Source organism: Aegilops tauschii, chromosome 7, assembly GCF_002575655.3.
Source record: "Aegilops tauschii subsp. strangulata cultivar AL8/78 chromosome 7, Aet v6.0, whole genome shotgun sequence".
Taxonomy (NCBI): Eukaryota; Viridiplantae; Streptophyta; class Magnoliopsida; order Poales; family Poaceae; genus Aegilops; species Aegilops tauschii.
In genome coordinates, this window is record NC_053041.3 from 33,750,435 (window position 1) to 33,766,722 (window position 16,288).

The window sequence follows — 16,288 nt, forward strand, 5'->3', positions numbered from 1 at the left end:
AGAAAATAGTTATCCATGGCAGATAGAATAACAATGGACGGTGGATCTTTCTAGAATTCTGGCAATATAAAATAGTACATGGCAAAACAAACAACACAATAAATTTGAATTCCAAATATCCGGGCCGCACAACCAAACTTCGCACAAAAGCATTTCAGCGTACAGGATCAAAAGCAGAGGGGCCGTGCAAACAATAAATTCCAACTTCCAAATGCCATCATCGCTGAACATAAGTAGTCACTTGTTAAATTACTTGAGCACCATCTTCAACTCAGGCTGAGTAGCATAGTCACGACACTACTTGTTAAATTACTTGAGCATCACCTTCCACCAGGCTGAAGTAGCATAGTCACAACACTACACCCCACAGCGGCTCTCAATTCTACAAACATCTTAATAAACGCTACCACAAGATGTTATTACCATGGGGTGAGAGACATGACGCTCGTCAGTCATGGAATGCAAATCTAAATCACTATCATACTCTTCGCTCATCAAAGTCAGGTCGCTACCATACCCATCACTACTATCCTCCAACGGATCATTGTAAAGGCGGTCCTCTTCTACCCTACCATTAAGCCTCTCCGTCGTCACGTGGCTATGGTCGATGATCTTCATGTTGGTGTAATATGACCGGTCCACTGCAGGATCAAAATCTTTGTCGCAGGGGTCTTCTCCACGGAACATCTTCTCAAACTCCAACTTGCGCCCATGGAAGTCTTCCCAAACTGGATGCACGATCCTGATCCCCATGTGATCGCAGTAAAGGCACCGTACCCGTTCTGTCAAACAACAAAGGTCATTCATGAATGGCCCCATCATAGACTATAAGTGTTCAAAATGTATTAACGATAAAATGTTTTTCATCATGCATAGAGCCATAGAACATTACTTGCACCTAATTACTATTGCAAAGTAAGGTAACCCATGCATACAAAAAGGGAGCAAAGCAAAGCTTTCATCTCACTGAGTCAAGACCGGGGTGCCATGTCAAGATAGAACCCGCTATGGCGACAATTAGGCATTGGGCCAAACATAATAATGAATGATATGTTTTATGACAGGAAATAAGAAATTATGCCTCTCCTTTTATGAGAGCAAATTATGCCTCCTATGGCTGCAAATTCCAACCTTATGTGACGGTTAGGCCCAAAATGTATTCCTGGGCCAGCCCATTAGGCGCAGCTCTTTTGTATGATGAAACAGTTGAGTCTTTCTAATGGCCTTTTAATAACACTTTCCTAATTGGAAGCAACCTAGAAAAAAAATATCAAGATTTTGCACTTCGAAAGGCTGTTGAACATGTATTTCCAGAAGCGCGGCAAGTGCCTTCTCTTCAAGAGAATAGAGCATAATCGTAGAATTATATGGATATCAGTGCTTTTATTCAATTCCCGAGGCACTCTTCAACGATTGAGGAGATTCCCGAGGCAGTCTTAGTGCTATCATCCAGGTCACCAGCATACTGTACCCCTTATTCTGGCTTGCGCACTTTTTACATAACGCAAATGCAACAGGACACCTATCTAGCTACAAGGTCAAGGGAGCAAATCTTTCCTAAATAGTTTAGTGCTTGCATGTAACAATACGAGGATGTGAGAGGAAGCGATATATGAGGATGTGAGAGGAAGCGATCATGAGATCGAAGGTGGAGAAACAAACTTGGTTTGATAGCATCTATGAGGCAAAAGATAATTGGGCTGAATGTTAGATGAGGGACGCTTTCACCTTGGGAATGCAAAGCACACAACTAAGTGAGACCTTAAACGATGACTAAGAACACCATGGAAATCAGATTGATATTGTTCAGTTTTTGAAGCATTTTGAACAGGCTGTGCAAGGAAAACAAGACATTGAGCTGGATGCAGAGTATGAGTCAATGGGGGTAAATACCTAGGATAAAAATCAAAACACCCATGTTGATCCAAGCAAGCCAGGTTTACACCCATACCATATTTGAATGCAACAGGACACTTATCTAGCTACAACGTCAAGGGAGCAGATATTTCCTAAATAGTTTAGTGCTTGCATGTAACAATATGAGGATGTGAGAGGAAGCGATATATGAGGATGTGAGAGGAAGCGATCATGAGATCGAAGGTGGAGAAACAAACTTGGTTTGATAGCATCTATGAGGCAAAAGATAATTGGGCTGAATGTTAGATGAGGGACGCTTTCACCTTGGGAATGCAAAGCACGCAACTAAGTGAGACCTTAAACGATGACCAAGAACACCACGGAAATCAGATTGATATTGTTCAGTTTTTGAAGCATTTTGAACAGGCTGTGCAAGGAAAACAAGACATTGAGCTGGATGCAGAGTACGAGTCAATGGGGGTAAATACCTAGGATAAAAATCAAAACACCCATGTTGATCCAAGCAAGCCAGGTTTACACCCATACCATATTTGAATGTTTCCAAACAGAGTACAGAGAGCTCTATCGCAGCTTATGCTAGAGTACTGAATGGAAATTTGCAGTAGCATTTGGTAGTCAACATGAAGATCCAACCTTTGAAGATGAATGCATAGTATTGGTAATCCGTTGGAAATACAACTACCTGCAGTTGTGGGCAATTTGAGAGAACAGGAATATTGTGTGCTCATGCTCTAAGAGTTCTTGATTTGATGGATGTTATGATATTGCCAGCGCATTGCATTTTAAAGTGGTGGACTCGGAAAGCACTATGGAACTATTAAAGATAGCTGTGGAAGGAATGTTGTTGAAAATCCAATGTTGGACGCCATCTTTCGCCATAGGTTACTCTTGCAGAATTTCGCAATTTAGCTACTCAAGCAGCAAGGTCCGAAGAATGTTGTATTTTGGTGGAGAATACCTTGATAGCTTCATTAATAAGGAAGTTCAAGGACGGATGAAAAATCCATGTGGGAGTAACCCTCGAGCTGGAAGTGCTACCCAAGAGATAGTTGAGGAATCAAAAGCAATTTTAAGTACTCTACGCCTTAAGAGAAAATCTCCTCAGAAAAAAGTTCAAACCGAAGGCTGCACAAGAAATGGTTTAAACAAATGAAGAAAGAAAAAATATCTAAAGTATGTTCTTTATATACTATAGGATGGGAAATAATTACTTTGCCGTTGGTTCAACAAAGCCTATTCTGCCTAACGCTTTGTGCTAATTTTGATTGCCAGCAACAAGGTGAGATCAAGCAAACTATAAGAAGAAAAAGAAAGTACCAACTAAAGTTACAAAGGGAATAAAGGACAAACAAGATTGCCTGTGGTATGTTCTTTCTATATATATAAATACTTTCTTGTTTATTTAATACCGATACTATTTTGATTGGCATTCATGTTTATTTGCAGAAACTTCAACATTTAACAACGAGAGCAGCACGCCACAACTTGGTTCAATAGAAGGGCAAGATTATGGGAGCGTTCCAAATGGTTCACAAGGTTACGGATTCCTTACGGGTTATACTGATCTGTTGGCGGCACACTTCATTTGCGATTTAGATGTTTTGTGATTTTAAATGATCTTTACTCTGCAGAATACTACTGTCAAAAACTAGAGGCACAAGATGACCTCTTGATCACCGGAATATTTGAACAGGATGATGCAGCAGCTGCAGTCTAGAAATTTCAGAACTTGGGTTTTCCCAGAACATACGGAAGAAACATCGATAGATTCCAGGATTTTGAATAAATCAAAATCCACAAGTTTCAGAACTTTATTGGTAGTACAATGCAGATTATCTTCAGTAAAACATGGATCTAAATGTTTGAAGCAAATGGCAAGATGCAGAACTTCCTTTATTCAGTTTGCTGATTTCAGAACCAAGTCGAAGTGCTGTAGTGTTCTTTTTATAGGCAATATAGGATTACGTCGAACAGACACGGTACCTCTGACTTGAGGATCTGATTCCATCAACACACTTAGCAAAAGTGATTAATTTATTAACAGCCAGTTGTTAATAAATTAACTAGCTATACTACTTAGCAACAACTAGATAACCAAAGTATACATAATGGTCATGCTTCTCACGTGTTTACTTAAGGATACGATGAAAACAATTTGCACAGGGTTAGCTAGATCATACCAGCGCATGGTAACGGCACTGACACAGGGCAGACGAAGGGTTGTGCTCCAGCTCTGTGCTCATCATCACCATTGCACACCTCAGCAAAGAATAGCAACGGAGTTGTGCCGGTAGGAAACTGAGCGCCTTTGGGAGTTGCCAGGAAATTGGCATGAGTGTGGTAGCACTTAGCATCAGTGCCAACTGGGCCTGACACGCATTCGTTCACACCACAGATAGTATGAAGCTCATACATGGTTTCCTGTAAATGGAGAGGGGAGGTAAATTAAATTAATATGGTGAGCTACTTTTACATAGCACAAGCATGTGGAAAAATATAAGCGACATAACAACGACTGAAACAAACCTACCCCACCAAGCATTGCAGCATATGCACTCAATGCAGCACTTATCTTCTTGGAGATCCTTGTATGCGAAAACAAGTAGTCTGGATGGGGCCGAAGTGGCTGCTCGCTGCAGGCGGCCTCGGGACACAACAACCTGGCAAGGCACTGAACTTCTTCAGAAGAGAGTTGGCCACTACCCTGCAGTAGCCTTGATATCTCCTGAGATGGACAGGAATGCAAAAGCTTTGCTTGAGCATCAGGGTTGGGGTGATAGGCAGCCCTAGCAGCAGCCAAAAAGGATTTCTCCAAGCCGGTGGTGAACTCCCGCCGGAAGCCAGCATCAAGGCGATGATCAGCTTGGAGTAGGTTGCCATTTGCCTGGAGCAAGCATCGAATAGCTTGATTGAAATCGATGTGATGGTGCCGCGTGCAGAGGAAGGAGATGAGGCCGAACAAGGAGCAGTTCTCCATCCGGTGGAGAATCATTGTGCCGATGACATCCACCTCGAGTTTTGCAGTCTGTGGGAACGCTGCATCATACCAGATGGTGTTGATGATGATGTTGGAGACAGGGTCGAGCGGGCCATAGCAGTTGCCTGCAACGAGCAGACTGCGGTGGAAGCGGGAGCGCAGCTCGCCGGCCGGCAGCCGGGCGAGGGCCTGGAGGTAGAACCCGTGGACCGCGTCCTGGAGCGTCCCCTTGAGAGCGCTGCTGTGCAGGTGCGGCACGCTGCCGAGACGAGAACCCGCGACTAAAAACGAAAGCCAGAGGCATGAGTCGAGCGGCAGCGGTGATCCGTCGACCAGCTTGGCGACCTTGTCGAGGGTGGATGGCGGGGAGCGGCGGCGCACCTCGGCGAGGAGGCCCACGTTGTCGGGGAGTCGGCTGGAGATGGCGAGCCAGTCGCGCAAGAGTCGGTCAGGGTCTGGGTGCTTGGCGGCCATGGCGGCGCACTTAAAGGCCATGCCGAGGGCCTCGTCGAAGGCGCGCTTGTCGGACCCGATTCGGCTGATGCCGAGGTCCGACGCGGCGATGCGGAGGGCGACCATCGGGTGGGCGTCGGCGAGGAGCAGGAAGCGCACGGCGTGGCAGTCGGGGAGGTAGGGGAAGAAGCGGGTGAGGAAGGTGACCAGGCCGTCCAGCGAGCGGCGCTCCAGGTCCCTGAGCTTCTCCTCGGGGACGTAGACGAGGTCGCGCTCGCCGGCCGATTCCGCGCGCCCGTGGGAGACGAGCGTGTTGGCGAGGACGTTGGAGACCGGGTCGACGAAGCCCAGGCAGAAACCACCGGCGTGGAGGAAGCGCGCCGCCATGCCGGGCCTCGCCCTGGGGTTGAGCCGCTCCAGCGCCTTGCGGTAGGAGTCCCGGATCTTGTCCAGCAGCCGCGACCTATGCTCCGCCTGCTCCCGGCGCGAGGACAGCCCGCAATCGTAAACCGAATCGTAGATCCGGAGATCCGGGGGGCAGTTGGGCACCAGCGCCATCGCCGGCCAGCCGGAGATTCGATCGGATTGGGCGAGGAACGGCGCTAGGTCGAGAAAGAAAGGGGAAATCTTGCTTTTATTTCTTGGACTTGGACTGGAAAGAGGACTTCCGAGTTCGACCCACTGATTCTTGGTTTCCGTCGGCCGCACAGCGCACCGTGGGATCCTGTTTGGGGACGTGTCTAGCGACCGCGCATCGGCACGCTAGCGCTTCCGAGCGGCCGGCCACATAAGGAAACCACCTCGTCCCAAAAAGGAAAGTACACCCCGCGGCTACCCGATGAGGCGCGCGCCCTTCCCAAGCACTTCTGCGTGGTGCGGTCAGCTGGCCATGGGGATCACGTGCCTCTCCCCGATGCCTTCCTCAGTACAACTGGCCCACGCTCCTCCCCTCCACCCCAACTGCCCCACCGCATCTTCTTCTTGTCCACGAAAGAAACTCCCCCTCCAAGATGATCCCTCATCGCCAGACCTACCATGGCGGCTGAAACAAGCTGAGATTCAAGTGGATCTCCCTAGTTTTTATGCCAATAAGAAAAAGAAGATTAGGAAGACGAACCAGGTAGCACCGGGAGGAGGAGAAAAGGTGAGGATCCATTCAGTTTCATCCTCTTTCACTACCTTGTTCACCCATGGTTTTGTCATCTTCAAGAAAAACATTGTTTTCTATGCTAAGGAATAGGCAAGAAACACATGGCATTCTGAAAAAAAAATTGTGCAAATTTTTATTATTTTCGTGCAACTCCTCCACATGCAGCAACCAACTTTTGCTACACTGTGTGCAACAAAAGAAACGACACGCATAGACTAGAAACAATCAATCATATATGAAGCCTTTTGTTCACACACTGCGGTATATATGCCTAGAGTAGAAAAAGAAAGAAATAGATAAATTGTTCCGGGAAATATGAAACATAACTAACAGCTAGACAAATTGTTAACAACTGTTTTCGTTTTGCTCTTTCCAATAGAAGTAGAGCTAACTTGGTATATGGGGATGTGTTGTTTTCTACAGCAACTCCTCCAACCATAAAACCTGCACATGGTGCAGGAAAAATGCACCTATTACCGTGTTGAATATGTGCAACTTATATACTCCCTCCGTTCACTTTTGTAAGTCGTTTCAGACAATTCAAAATAGGTTGTTTTGCAGATTGTCTGAAATATCTTCAAGGTCTTATAAAAGTGAACAGAGGGAGTAGTACATTTCGTGTAACTTATATAGTATGTTTGTGCAATTGACATCAGTCTGTGCAACTACAAAACAACATAAAATACCTGAGGTGGTTAGTTGTTTGAGCGTTCCAAGTTGTGTGATTGTTATGTGCAACACTACATATAATCACCTAACTAAACAAAAATTGCACCTAACTAGGTGGTGCTATGCAACTTTTTATGACTATTGTGCAACTTAAATAACTTATTTATGCAAATGAGAATTGACATGTGTACAACTACAACAGAAAGATGAAAAAAGATATATAACATTTTTTTCTTGTACAATAGTGCAGACAAAAAAAACTTGGTTGATGTGTTTGTTCTCTCTTCCTCTCTTGCAACTAGTAGGTTTTTCTTGAAATTAGTTTGAATAAAGTACCCAAAAAATGTTGGTTGATGTGTTTGTTCTCTCTTCCTCTGTTGCAAAATGCAGGTTGGTCAGCAGTAAAAGAGCGAAAAAAAAGACTTCAGAAGGAACCATGATTGATCTCAATGAGTTGTCTCCTGACCTCGATGAGGTGCCTCACAATGATGTTAGTTTGTGCAGCCAATGTTTTGCACGCAACCAAATCCAGGGCGGGCTCCTATGGATGGTGATGGTGTTGCAATCAACACTCACTACTAACCCTGTGGTGATATCTCTGTAGTCAGAGAGTCGTACTCTAGCTGAAACGCACACCGTGGGGGCATCTGCTGGATCGACATAAATTGAACTAAGAGCAGGGGCTATGGGTGGTGGTGAGGATGGTGAGAAGATGATGAGGCTTGGTCCCAGCCAAGGGAGCCATATGTTGGGATGAGATTTGATGACTGCAAGGTGTTAGGGTGCATTACAACTCCTATGTGCTAATATTGGGACTCTCTATCAAGATGAACACTTCGAGGCGGTCTGCGTGAAGCGTGAAAAGGCAGAAGCGTGAAACTATAAAGCAAAAATGTTGGTAAAGTTGAAGGATGGACGGTGGGAGGTAACCCACCTTATACGTGATCATATACATCTTTTGGTCAACAAAGCATCATTGTCCAAATACTTCGATCTCACCAGGGGATCTCTCTGGGAAGCAATTTCTACAAATCTTGCATAAATGCAACTTGTCTTTAGGTGTATTTTATGCACTCCAAGTGAAAAAAGGAGAAAATTGTTTTGTGTGCAACTACAATAGGGCAACTGTGCATCTATATCTAATATATATCGTGCAACCTTTTATGTTCAATTATGTAACTTAAAAAGGTTTTACCCTCAACTCCATGATGTTTGGTGTGCAACTATTGTGTACATCTGTGCTAGATTGCAAAGAGAGTCTTGATCTTCATGTCTCTGGCCAAGCTGAAAGATCGTGGATGTCGCCTAGAGGGGGGGTGAATAGGCGCTTTAAAATAATTACGGTTTAGGCTTGAACAAAGGCGGAATAAACCTAGCGGTTAATTTGACAAGCACAAAACCTACAACAACTAGGCTCACCTATGTGCACCAACAACTTATGCTAAGCAAGATAAACAACTAAGTGATAGCAAAATATATGACAAGAAACAATATGGCTATCACAAAGTAAAGTGCATAAGTAAAGGGTTCGGGTAAGAGATAACCGAGGCACGCGGAAACGACGATGTATCCCAAAGTTCACACCCTTGCGGATGCTAATCTCCGTTTGGAGCGGTGTGGAGGCACAATGCTCCCCAAGAAGCCACTAGGGCCACCGTAATCTCCTCACGCCCTCGCACAATGCAAGATGCCGTGATTCCACTAAGGGACCCTTGAGGGCGGTCACCGAACCCGTACAAATGGCAACCCTTGGGGGCGGTCACCGAACCCGTACACTTTGGCAACCCTTGGTGGCGGTCACCGGTACCCGTCAAATTGCTCGGGGCGATCTCCACAACCTAATTGGAGACCCCGACGCTTGCCCGGAGCTTTACACCACAATGTTTGAGCTCCGAACACCACCAGCCGTCTAGGGCGCCCAAGCACCCAAGAGGAACAAGCTCAAGGGTACCAAGCACCCAAGAGTAATAAGCTTCTCAACTTGTAACTTCCACGTATCACCGTGGAGAACTCAAACCGATGCACCAAATGCAATGGCACGGGCACACGGAGTGCCCAAGTCCTTCTCTCTCAAATCCCACCGAAGCAACTAATGCTAGGGAGGAAAAAAAGAGGAAGAACAAGAAGGAGAACACCAAGAACTCCAAGATCTAGATCCAAGGGGTTCCCCTCACAAAGAGGAGAAAGTGATTGGTGGAAATGTGGATCTAGATCTCCTCTCTCTTTTCCCTTAAAAACTAGCAAGAATCCATGGAGGGATTGAGAGTTAGCAAGCTCGAAGAAGGTCAACAATGGGGGAAGGACACGAGCTCAACGGATAAGGTCCATTGGGGAAGAAGGCTTCCTTATATAGTGGGGGGAACAATCCAACCGTTACCCCACTTCAGCCCCGCAGAAAGCGGTACTACCGCTTGGCCAGCGGTACCACCGCTTGCCCCTACAAGCGGTACTACCGCTCCCCCTCGCGGTACTGCCGCTGGGCCTAGAGCGGTACTACCGCGGTGGCAGGGCGGTACTACCGCAAACGAGCGGTACTACGGCCCCCACTGCCGCGCTAGTACCGTAAAACCCGACACGAAAACAGACCCCTCGAATCGAGGCGGTACTAGCACGAGACCGCAGCGGTACTACGGCTGGGGGCTACCAGCGGTACTACCGCTCGGGAGCGGTACTACCGCTTGTAGCACTCAAGCGGTACTACCGCTCCGGCCCGCGGTACTACCGCTTGTAGCACTCAAGCGGTACTACCGCTCTGGCCCGCGGTACTACCGCAAGGAAACCAAAACTGCCATAACTTCTGCATATGAGCTCCGAATTGAGCAAACTCAAGCTTGTTGGATAGAGGGAGACGAGTAGCATCAAAACAGCGACTGGTTATAGTAAGAAGAGGCAGGGGAGGTATGCCAACAAATAGAGGAGTGAAACCTCCAACCGAGAAGAACCGGCATAACCTCCAACATCGAAAACATCATAGAAGATGCGAGTGAACTCCGTTTTCGATGAACTCGAGCTTGTCATCAAGATGATCATAAGCTCCAAAACTCACAAAGAGAAGAACCAAACAAGAACCAATAAAGATGATGCAAGGATGCAATGGTTTGAGCTCTCAATGAACGATACGATCAAGCTACTCATCGAGAGCCCCCCTTGATAGTACGACAATCGATCCTATAACCCGGTCTCCCAACTACCATCATGAGACCGATAAAATAGAAAACCTATCAAGAGCAAACCTTTGCCTTGCACATGGTCCACTTGAGCTAGATGATGACGATCTTGACTCCCTCAAGTTGGACCACCTTTCTTGGTTGCGTTGGCTCGATGAAGACTAGTTGATTGCTCCCCCATGCTCCACTATGGGTGAGCCACTCTTCCGCACATCTTCACAAGTCCATTGTCACCACAATGGACGGCAAGCTTCAAGCATTTGATCTCTTCATGATGCTTCACTTGAACTTGCACACCGCAACATCTTCACAAGTCCATTGTCACCACAATGGATGGCAAGCTTCAAGCATTTGATCTCTTCATGATGCTTCACTTGAACTTGCACACCGCAACCTAACCCCACAAAGAACTCTCACGAAGATCATGGGTTAGTACACAAAGCGTAATTGACAATGCTTACCACACCATGGGATCGCTTGATCCCTCTCGGTACATCTTCTACGCTTTGTGAGTTGATCAAGTTGATTCACTCTTGACTTAGTGTTGATCAACCATGAATCTTTTCAACTCTCTTCATTTGGATGATGTCTTGAAGATATACATGAATGATCACACAATCTTCTTCTCCAAGACATGCTTGCAATAAGCTCAACTCTCACATGACCAATCTTTGGATAATTCCTTAATAACACCTTGGTCACCACATAAACTCCTTGAAACCAACACATGAACTTCAAGAAATGCCTATGGACAAATCCTTCAAATATAACTCAAGGCAACCATTAGTCCATAGAGATTGTCATCAATTACCAAAACCAAACATGGGGCCACCGCATGTTCTTTCACAAGCCCATGTAGCCCGCATATTCTTGAAGAACTAGTAGCTTTAGAAGGATGATCCGTATGAACCCGAACAATGAACAACCGACAGGTCTCTTACGGCGGCGCCTTATCCAGATTGAACACCACATCATCCAGATCTTTCCCAGTCAATCCCAGCTCCATCATCACGGCATCAAGGTCCCCTTGACCTGCAGTCCGTGATGTAGATCACTGATCACTACTCGCCTTCTTGCGTAGAAACCAAACTTGGAGCCCTGGTATCGACCACAAACAAGTGAGACCTCCAAACCCTAGCCTTCCCAGAAGACTACCAAGGTACAGTCGATCGTGCGAGGAGCACCCTTGAATCGGCCCAAGTAGAGCAGGAGCCGTCAAGACATGCTCCGGCTGAAGCAGCTCAGTGGAAGCCACGCTGCTTCTCCGCTGAGATGGCGGGGTAGCTTCGGGGGTAGTTTCGGCACGTCGATTGCCGTCTCGTTCCTCTAGCGCTGGAACCCTTTCGTGCAGCTTCTGAATTTGGGTCTGCTCCACTTTTTTCCTCCTCTCCTGACTTTTGTAACCGCCTGCGTCCGGAAAACCAGCCTTCCACGGAACAGAGCCTGGCGTGCCTCGTGTCCGTCCAGGGTGCTCAGGATTCCCGAGGGCCATTGTGAGCTCGTCGTTTTCTTTGTCTGGAACGAACGTCCCTGGCTGCGCTGCATCGATATAGTGCTGAAGCCTGTTGACTGGTATTCTCAAAAGCTCGTCCGTCCAAACGCACCTCCCTGATACAGGGTCCAATTTTCCGCCAGCCCCGAAGAACCAAGTCCGGCAACGGTCTGGCCAGTTCATTGTCTCTAGTTCGATCCCTTTATCAAGCAGATCATTCTCAGCCTTGGCCCACTTAGGCCGGGCTTTGAGGTAGCCACCTGACCCCGTGCGATGGTGAAGCTTCTTTTTCGCAGCATTCTTCTTGTTTGTCGCTGACATCTTCTTACTCTTTTCCGATGTCTTGTGGGCCACAAATGCGGGCCAGTGATCTCTGATCTTCTCATACCGGCCGATGAATTCTAGTGTCTCTTCTTTGTCGACAAACGTTTTCAGCTCATTCTTCCACCTCCTGAATAGGACATCAAGATGGAGGAAGGATAGATCTCTAACGCCAATCGTTGGCTAGAGGTCGATAACCCTAAATCAAAAGGGGAAATTGATATGTAAACACACACAACCCTAGGCGCGAGTTTTTTTAGGCAAACCAGATACGCTTTATTATCGATCAAACTTCACACTTTTGTGGTATACATCATGGATCATTTTGTTTTTGAGAAATATATATGCATGAGGATGGCCTACAGTTCAGGTTGGAAAATGAGTCCTGAGCCCGGACCATTATGAAACCCTAGCTTCAGGCGGGGCCGTCCCTCCCCACCATCTCCCGAAATTCCCCCCTAGCCGCCACCCTCTCTCTCGTTCCCCAAAAAATCCCCTTTCTCTCTCGCGCGACTGCGACGACGAAGGACAGCGTAGCCGGCGGAGTCCTGCCTCGCGGTGATCAACCGGGTGAGATCACTGTAGCCCGGGTGCTTCTTCGTCGTGCTTCTCGCTTCAATGAGCAGGTTGACTGTCATTGTGCGGTCGGGCGCGCCGGAGGCTTGCTGTTGTTGCATCATGACGAGCTTGGATTCGGTGTCGGCGATGCGGCTATAGCGCGTGTAGTACTTGCTCAGCTCCTCTGCCCTGACCTTGAGCTCCTCCAAGTCGGCCACCGCCTGGTCCAGCAGCGGTGGCGCCATCATGAAGGATGGGATCAACCGGAGCCACGACCTTGCCCTGTTGTCCAGGTGGACAACGAACTCGATGCAGTCCTAAAAGTCATAGGCCATTTCACGGACCTGCCTCACCAGGTCCTTAGAGCATCTCCGGCCGTTGGCCCCTCAGGGGGCTCGAAAAATCGCCGCCTGGGGGCGACCTGGCGAAAAAATCAGCTTGGGGCCGATCTGGTTCCCAGCCGCCGGCCCCAGGGTCGCCCCAGAAGGCTTTTTAATTATTTTTTCAAAGACATTCGGTTAAATTTCGGCAAACGGGCATAAACTTCGGCGACTTAAAGAGTTTTTTACATAGCAAACTTAAAAAATAAAGGCCTAGTCTATAGGAAGAACGCGCTGAGCGCGGCGAAGTCGCCGCCGTCGCCGCCATCGCCGTTGTCCTCGTCGTCGTCCTTCTCCTCCTTGACGCGTTCGCCCCTGCTGGACCCCTGCCCGGGGTCGCCCTGGCGGACCGGTGGCGGCGCGTCGTCGTCGCTGTCGTCGTCGAGAACGACAACGCCTCCCTCGTCGCGGCCGCGGCGACGAGCGGCAAACTGCTCCAGGGCGAGGCACTGGCGCTCTAGCTCCGTCCGCTCCCAGGCTTCACGCGCCCACTTCAAGGCCGCCTCGTTGGAGAGCCCCGGTTCCGTCTTCACCGCGGCGAGTCCTGGCTCCGTCTTGACGGCGGCGAGCCGCGGCTCCATCTTCGGCCTGACGAAGCGCGGAGGAGCCGAGGAGGAGGCGCGCCCGCCATCATTGATGACGATGCCGGCGCTGCGTGTGCGCCGGCCGAGCGGCGTCTCGGCGGGCTCGGCCTTCACGCTGAGCAGCGCCGGCGACCCGGAGGAGGAGGAGCGGGAGGAGGAGGAAGAAGAGGACGCCGTCATCCTCGGCATCCACTGGCCGCCGCTCCGGGCCAGGGCGGTAGGGTATGTCAAGGGCGGGTCTTTGCCGCCCTCGAGGTGCCGGAGAACTTCGTGAAGCGAGCGGCCGGGGGCGCCCCACCACAGGCGGCGCCCCTCGCTGTTCTTGGTGCCCCGCACCACCGGCGCCGCGTTGGTGGAGGCGAGCCGCCGCGCCTACCGGTGCTGGAAGTACGCCGCCCACGCCTTGTGGTTGTCGGCGGCGTACTGCGGGAGGGCCCGCTGCTCGTCCGTCAGCGACGCCCGCACGCGATCGACCTCGGTGTTGAAGTAGTCGGGGCACACATCGACGTCGGGCACCGGGGGAAAGGGGACGCCACCGGCGCTGAGCCTCCACCCCCACGGCCCTGCGCGCATGTCGTGAAGCGCCGGGATGTTGGCCTCGAAGAGCAGGTATGCTTCCCACTCGTGCAGCGAGTGGCGGCCGAAGCCGTTGGCCGCCACCCCATCGCTGGGGAATCGCCCGCCCATCGTCACGGCAGGGAAGAGAGAGCAGGCTTGAGGAGAGAAGGGAGGAACGTTGGCGGCGGCTGCGCGCGGGGAGAGAGGCAGAGCTCGGCGGCGGCTGTGGGCGGGTGTGGCCAGAGGCGAGGGGGAGGCGTGCTTTTATAGCCGGGCGTCATGTGTATGCGTGGCGGGAGGGGGGGGTCGCCGCCCCGCCCATGAGGAATCAATAGAAGGCTGACCGACGGCAGCCTTGGCATTGATTCCCCGCGGGAAAGCGAGGCGTTGTGAGGACAACGAGGCGAGTGTCGCTGACTCGGCAGGCCCACAGTTTGTTCGTGCCAAAATCGCTCGCTCCGGCGCCCCCCAGCGCGTCGGGTTCGGCCTGGGTCCGCCAGCGCTAGTTTCGGCCCAAACTGGTGAAAAACAGGCTCCTAAGGACACGACTGGACCGATTTTTGGGCGCCGGCGCGGAAAAATCGCCTGGGACACCTGTTGAGGGCGCGGCTGGAGATGCTCTTACCATCATGTTCTTGAGGCACTAGTCATCTTCCCGCGTTTCACCCAAGGCATTGTGAGAATGGAACTACTGATATTTATTTGCATGACCAAGAGACGGGGCGACCGCTACTGCGACGGCGGCCCAGGTGCTTCGACGCTCGACGGCCTTGCTCCGAGTCCACCGGAGTTGCTACAACGGTGGCGTTGTTGCGAGCCGCTGCTGCGAGGGGCGCCGACCGACGATGCTTGTAGGGGCTGCGGATCTGTGAGAGGTGCCTATCTTCGCCGGAGGCTGCCGGTGATGATGCAACCACTGTTGCAAGGCCGCTGGAGCTGCTACGAGCAGTGCTGCGATGGGCGGTGTCGCTGAAGGTGGTGTGGCGAGGAGCCAAGGATGTCGGTGTGCCGCACGTAGATGCTGCGAAGGCGCCGCCGTGCAACTCGGCCGGGACGACGTTGCTGCGACGATGATTGGGGCTGCTCCGTTGATGCTGCGACAGCGGCTCGGGGTTTCTCCGGTGATGCTACGACGACGGCTAGGTCTGCTCCGGCGATGCTGCGACGGCTTCGCCGTGCGGCGAACCGGTGCTGTGAGGCCACCGGAGTTGTCGCGAACTGGTGCTGCCGGCGTTCTGCCATGCCACCGAAGCTTGCTATGCAGGGCGAGGATGTGTGTGCGGTGCTCTGCAATGAGAAGAAAATAAGATTGTAGATTACGTTGCGTTGACTTGCATCGAACGACTAAGGCGTCCAAATCGTATGGTTCAGAAGGCAGATGTTGTTTTGCCTTTTCTGCATCCGGATGACGCCTAGTAGTCGCCTTAAAATTTTTAAGGGGCATCGAGAATCCATCCGCGAGAACCTTATTTGTACAGGTTGGAAGGTAGTATACTGTTTCAACCCGTAAAAGGTCAAATCTTGTCCGAGCAGGTGCGCCGCCGCGAAACTGGCCGGAATCAACCTGAAACTCGCCAGAATCCGTTGCCGCACATCGACAAAGGTCGCCACACGCCGGAATTTGTCGGTGCCTGTCCAAATTGTTGCCGGCTCGACCATCACCGCCAAGGCGAGGCCGGCCACGGGCAGGGTGGAGCAGGCCGCTGGCGGGGCGGCGCCGGAGAAGGGTGAGAGAGGCGCGGCCGCGGCAGGGGAGGGGCAACAAGGGCAGGCATGGCCGGGGCAGAGTGCAGCTTCGGCGGGCACGGACGGGCAGGGCTAGACGGGCGGGGCTGGTGGCGGCCGCGGCGCGGCGCGGCCGAAGGGAGCGCGGCTGGAGCAGGACGATTGCTTGTTGTATCGTTCCGGATACAGTTTGTAATACGGTGTCTGTTCTTTTGGGCCCAGTTTCGCTCCATAAAAACAGTTTAAAGAGCCCTTTAAATGTGTTTTTAGGGGGTCTGCTAGAGATGCCCTAACCTTGCAAGTCCTTATTTCTAGAATGCCATCATGCTCTAGCAGGGGCGCTGCTTGCGTTTGCGTTTGGCTTGTAGTAAAGGTT

General features: G+C 50.4%; 1 protein-coding gene across 1 annotated transcript; it reads right to left on the reverse strand.

Moving 5' to 3' along the window:
* Positions 1-224: 224 nt before the first annotated feature.
* On the reverse strand, positions 225-5,990 carry LOC109737273 (uncharacterized). The gene is made up of 3 exons (XM_020296447.4): positions 4,409-5,990; positions 4,059-4,299; positions 225-782 (listed from the first exon to the last, which is right to left on the reverse strand). The coding sequence occupies exons 1-3, from the start codon at positions 5,864-5,866 to the stop codon at positions 394-396; spliced, it is 2,088 nt and encodes a 695-aa protein (XP_020152036.1). The 5' UTR covers positions 5,867-5,990; the 3' UTR covers positions 225-393.
* Positions 5,991-16,288: the final 10,298 nt, after the last annotated feature.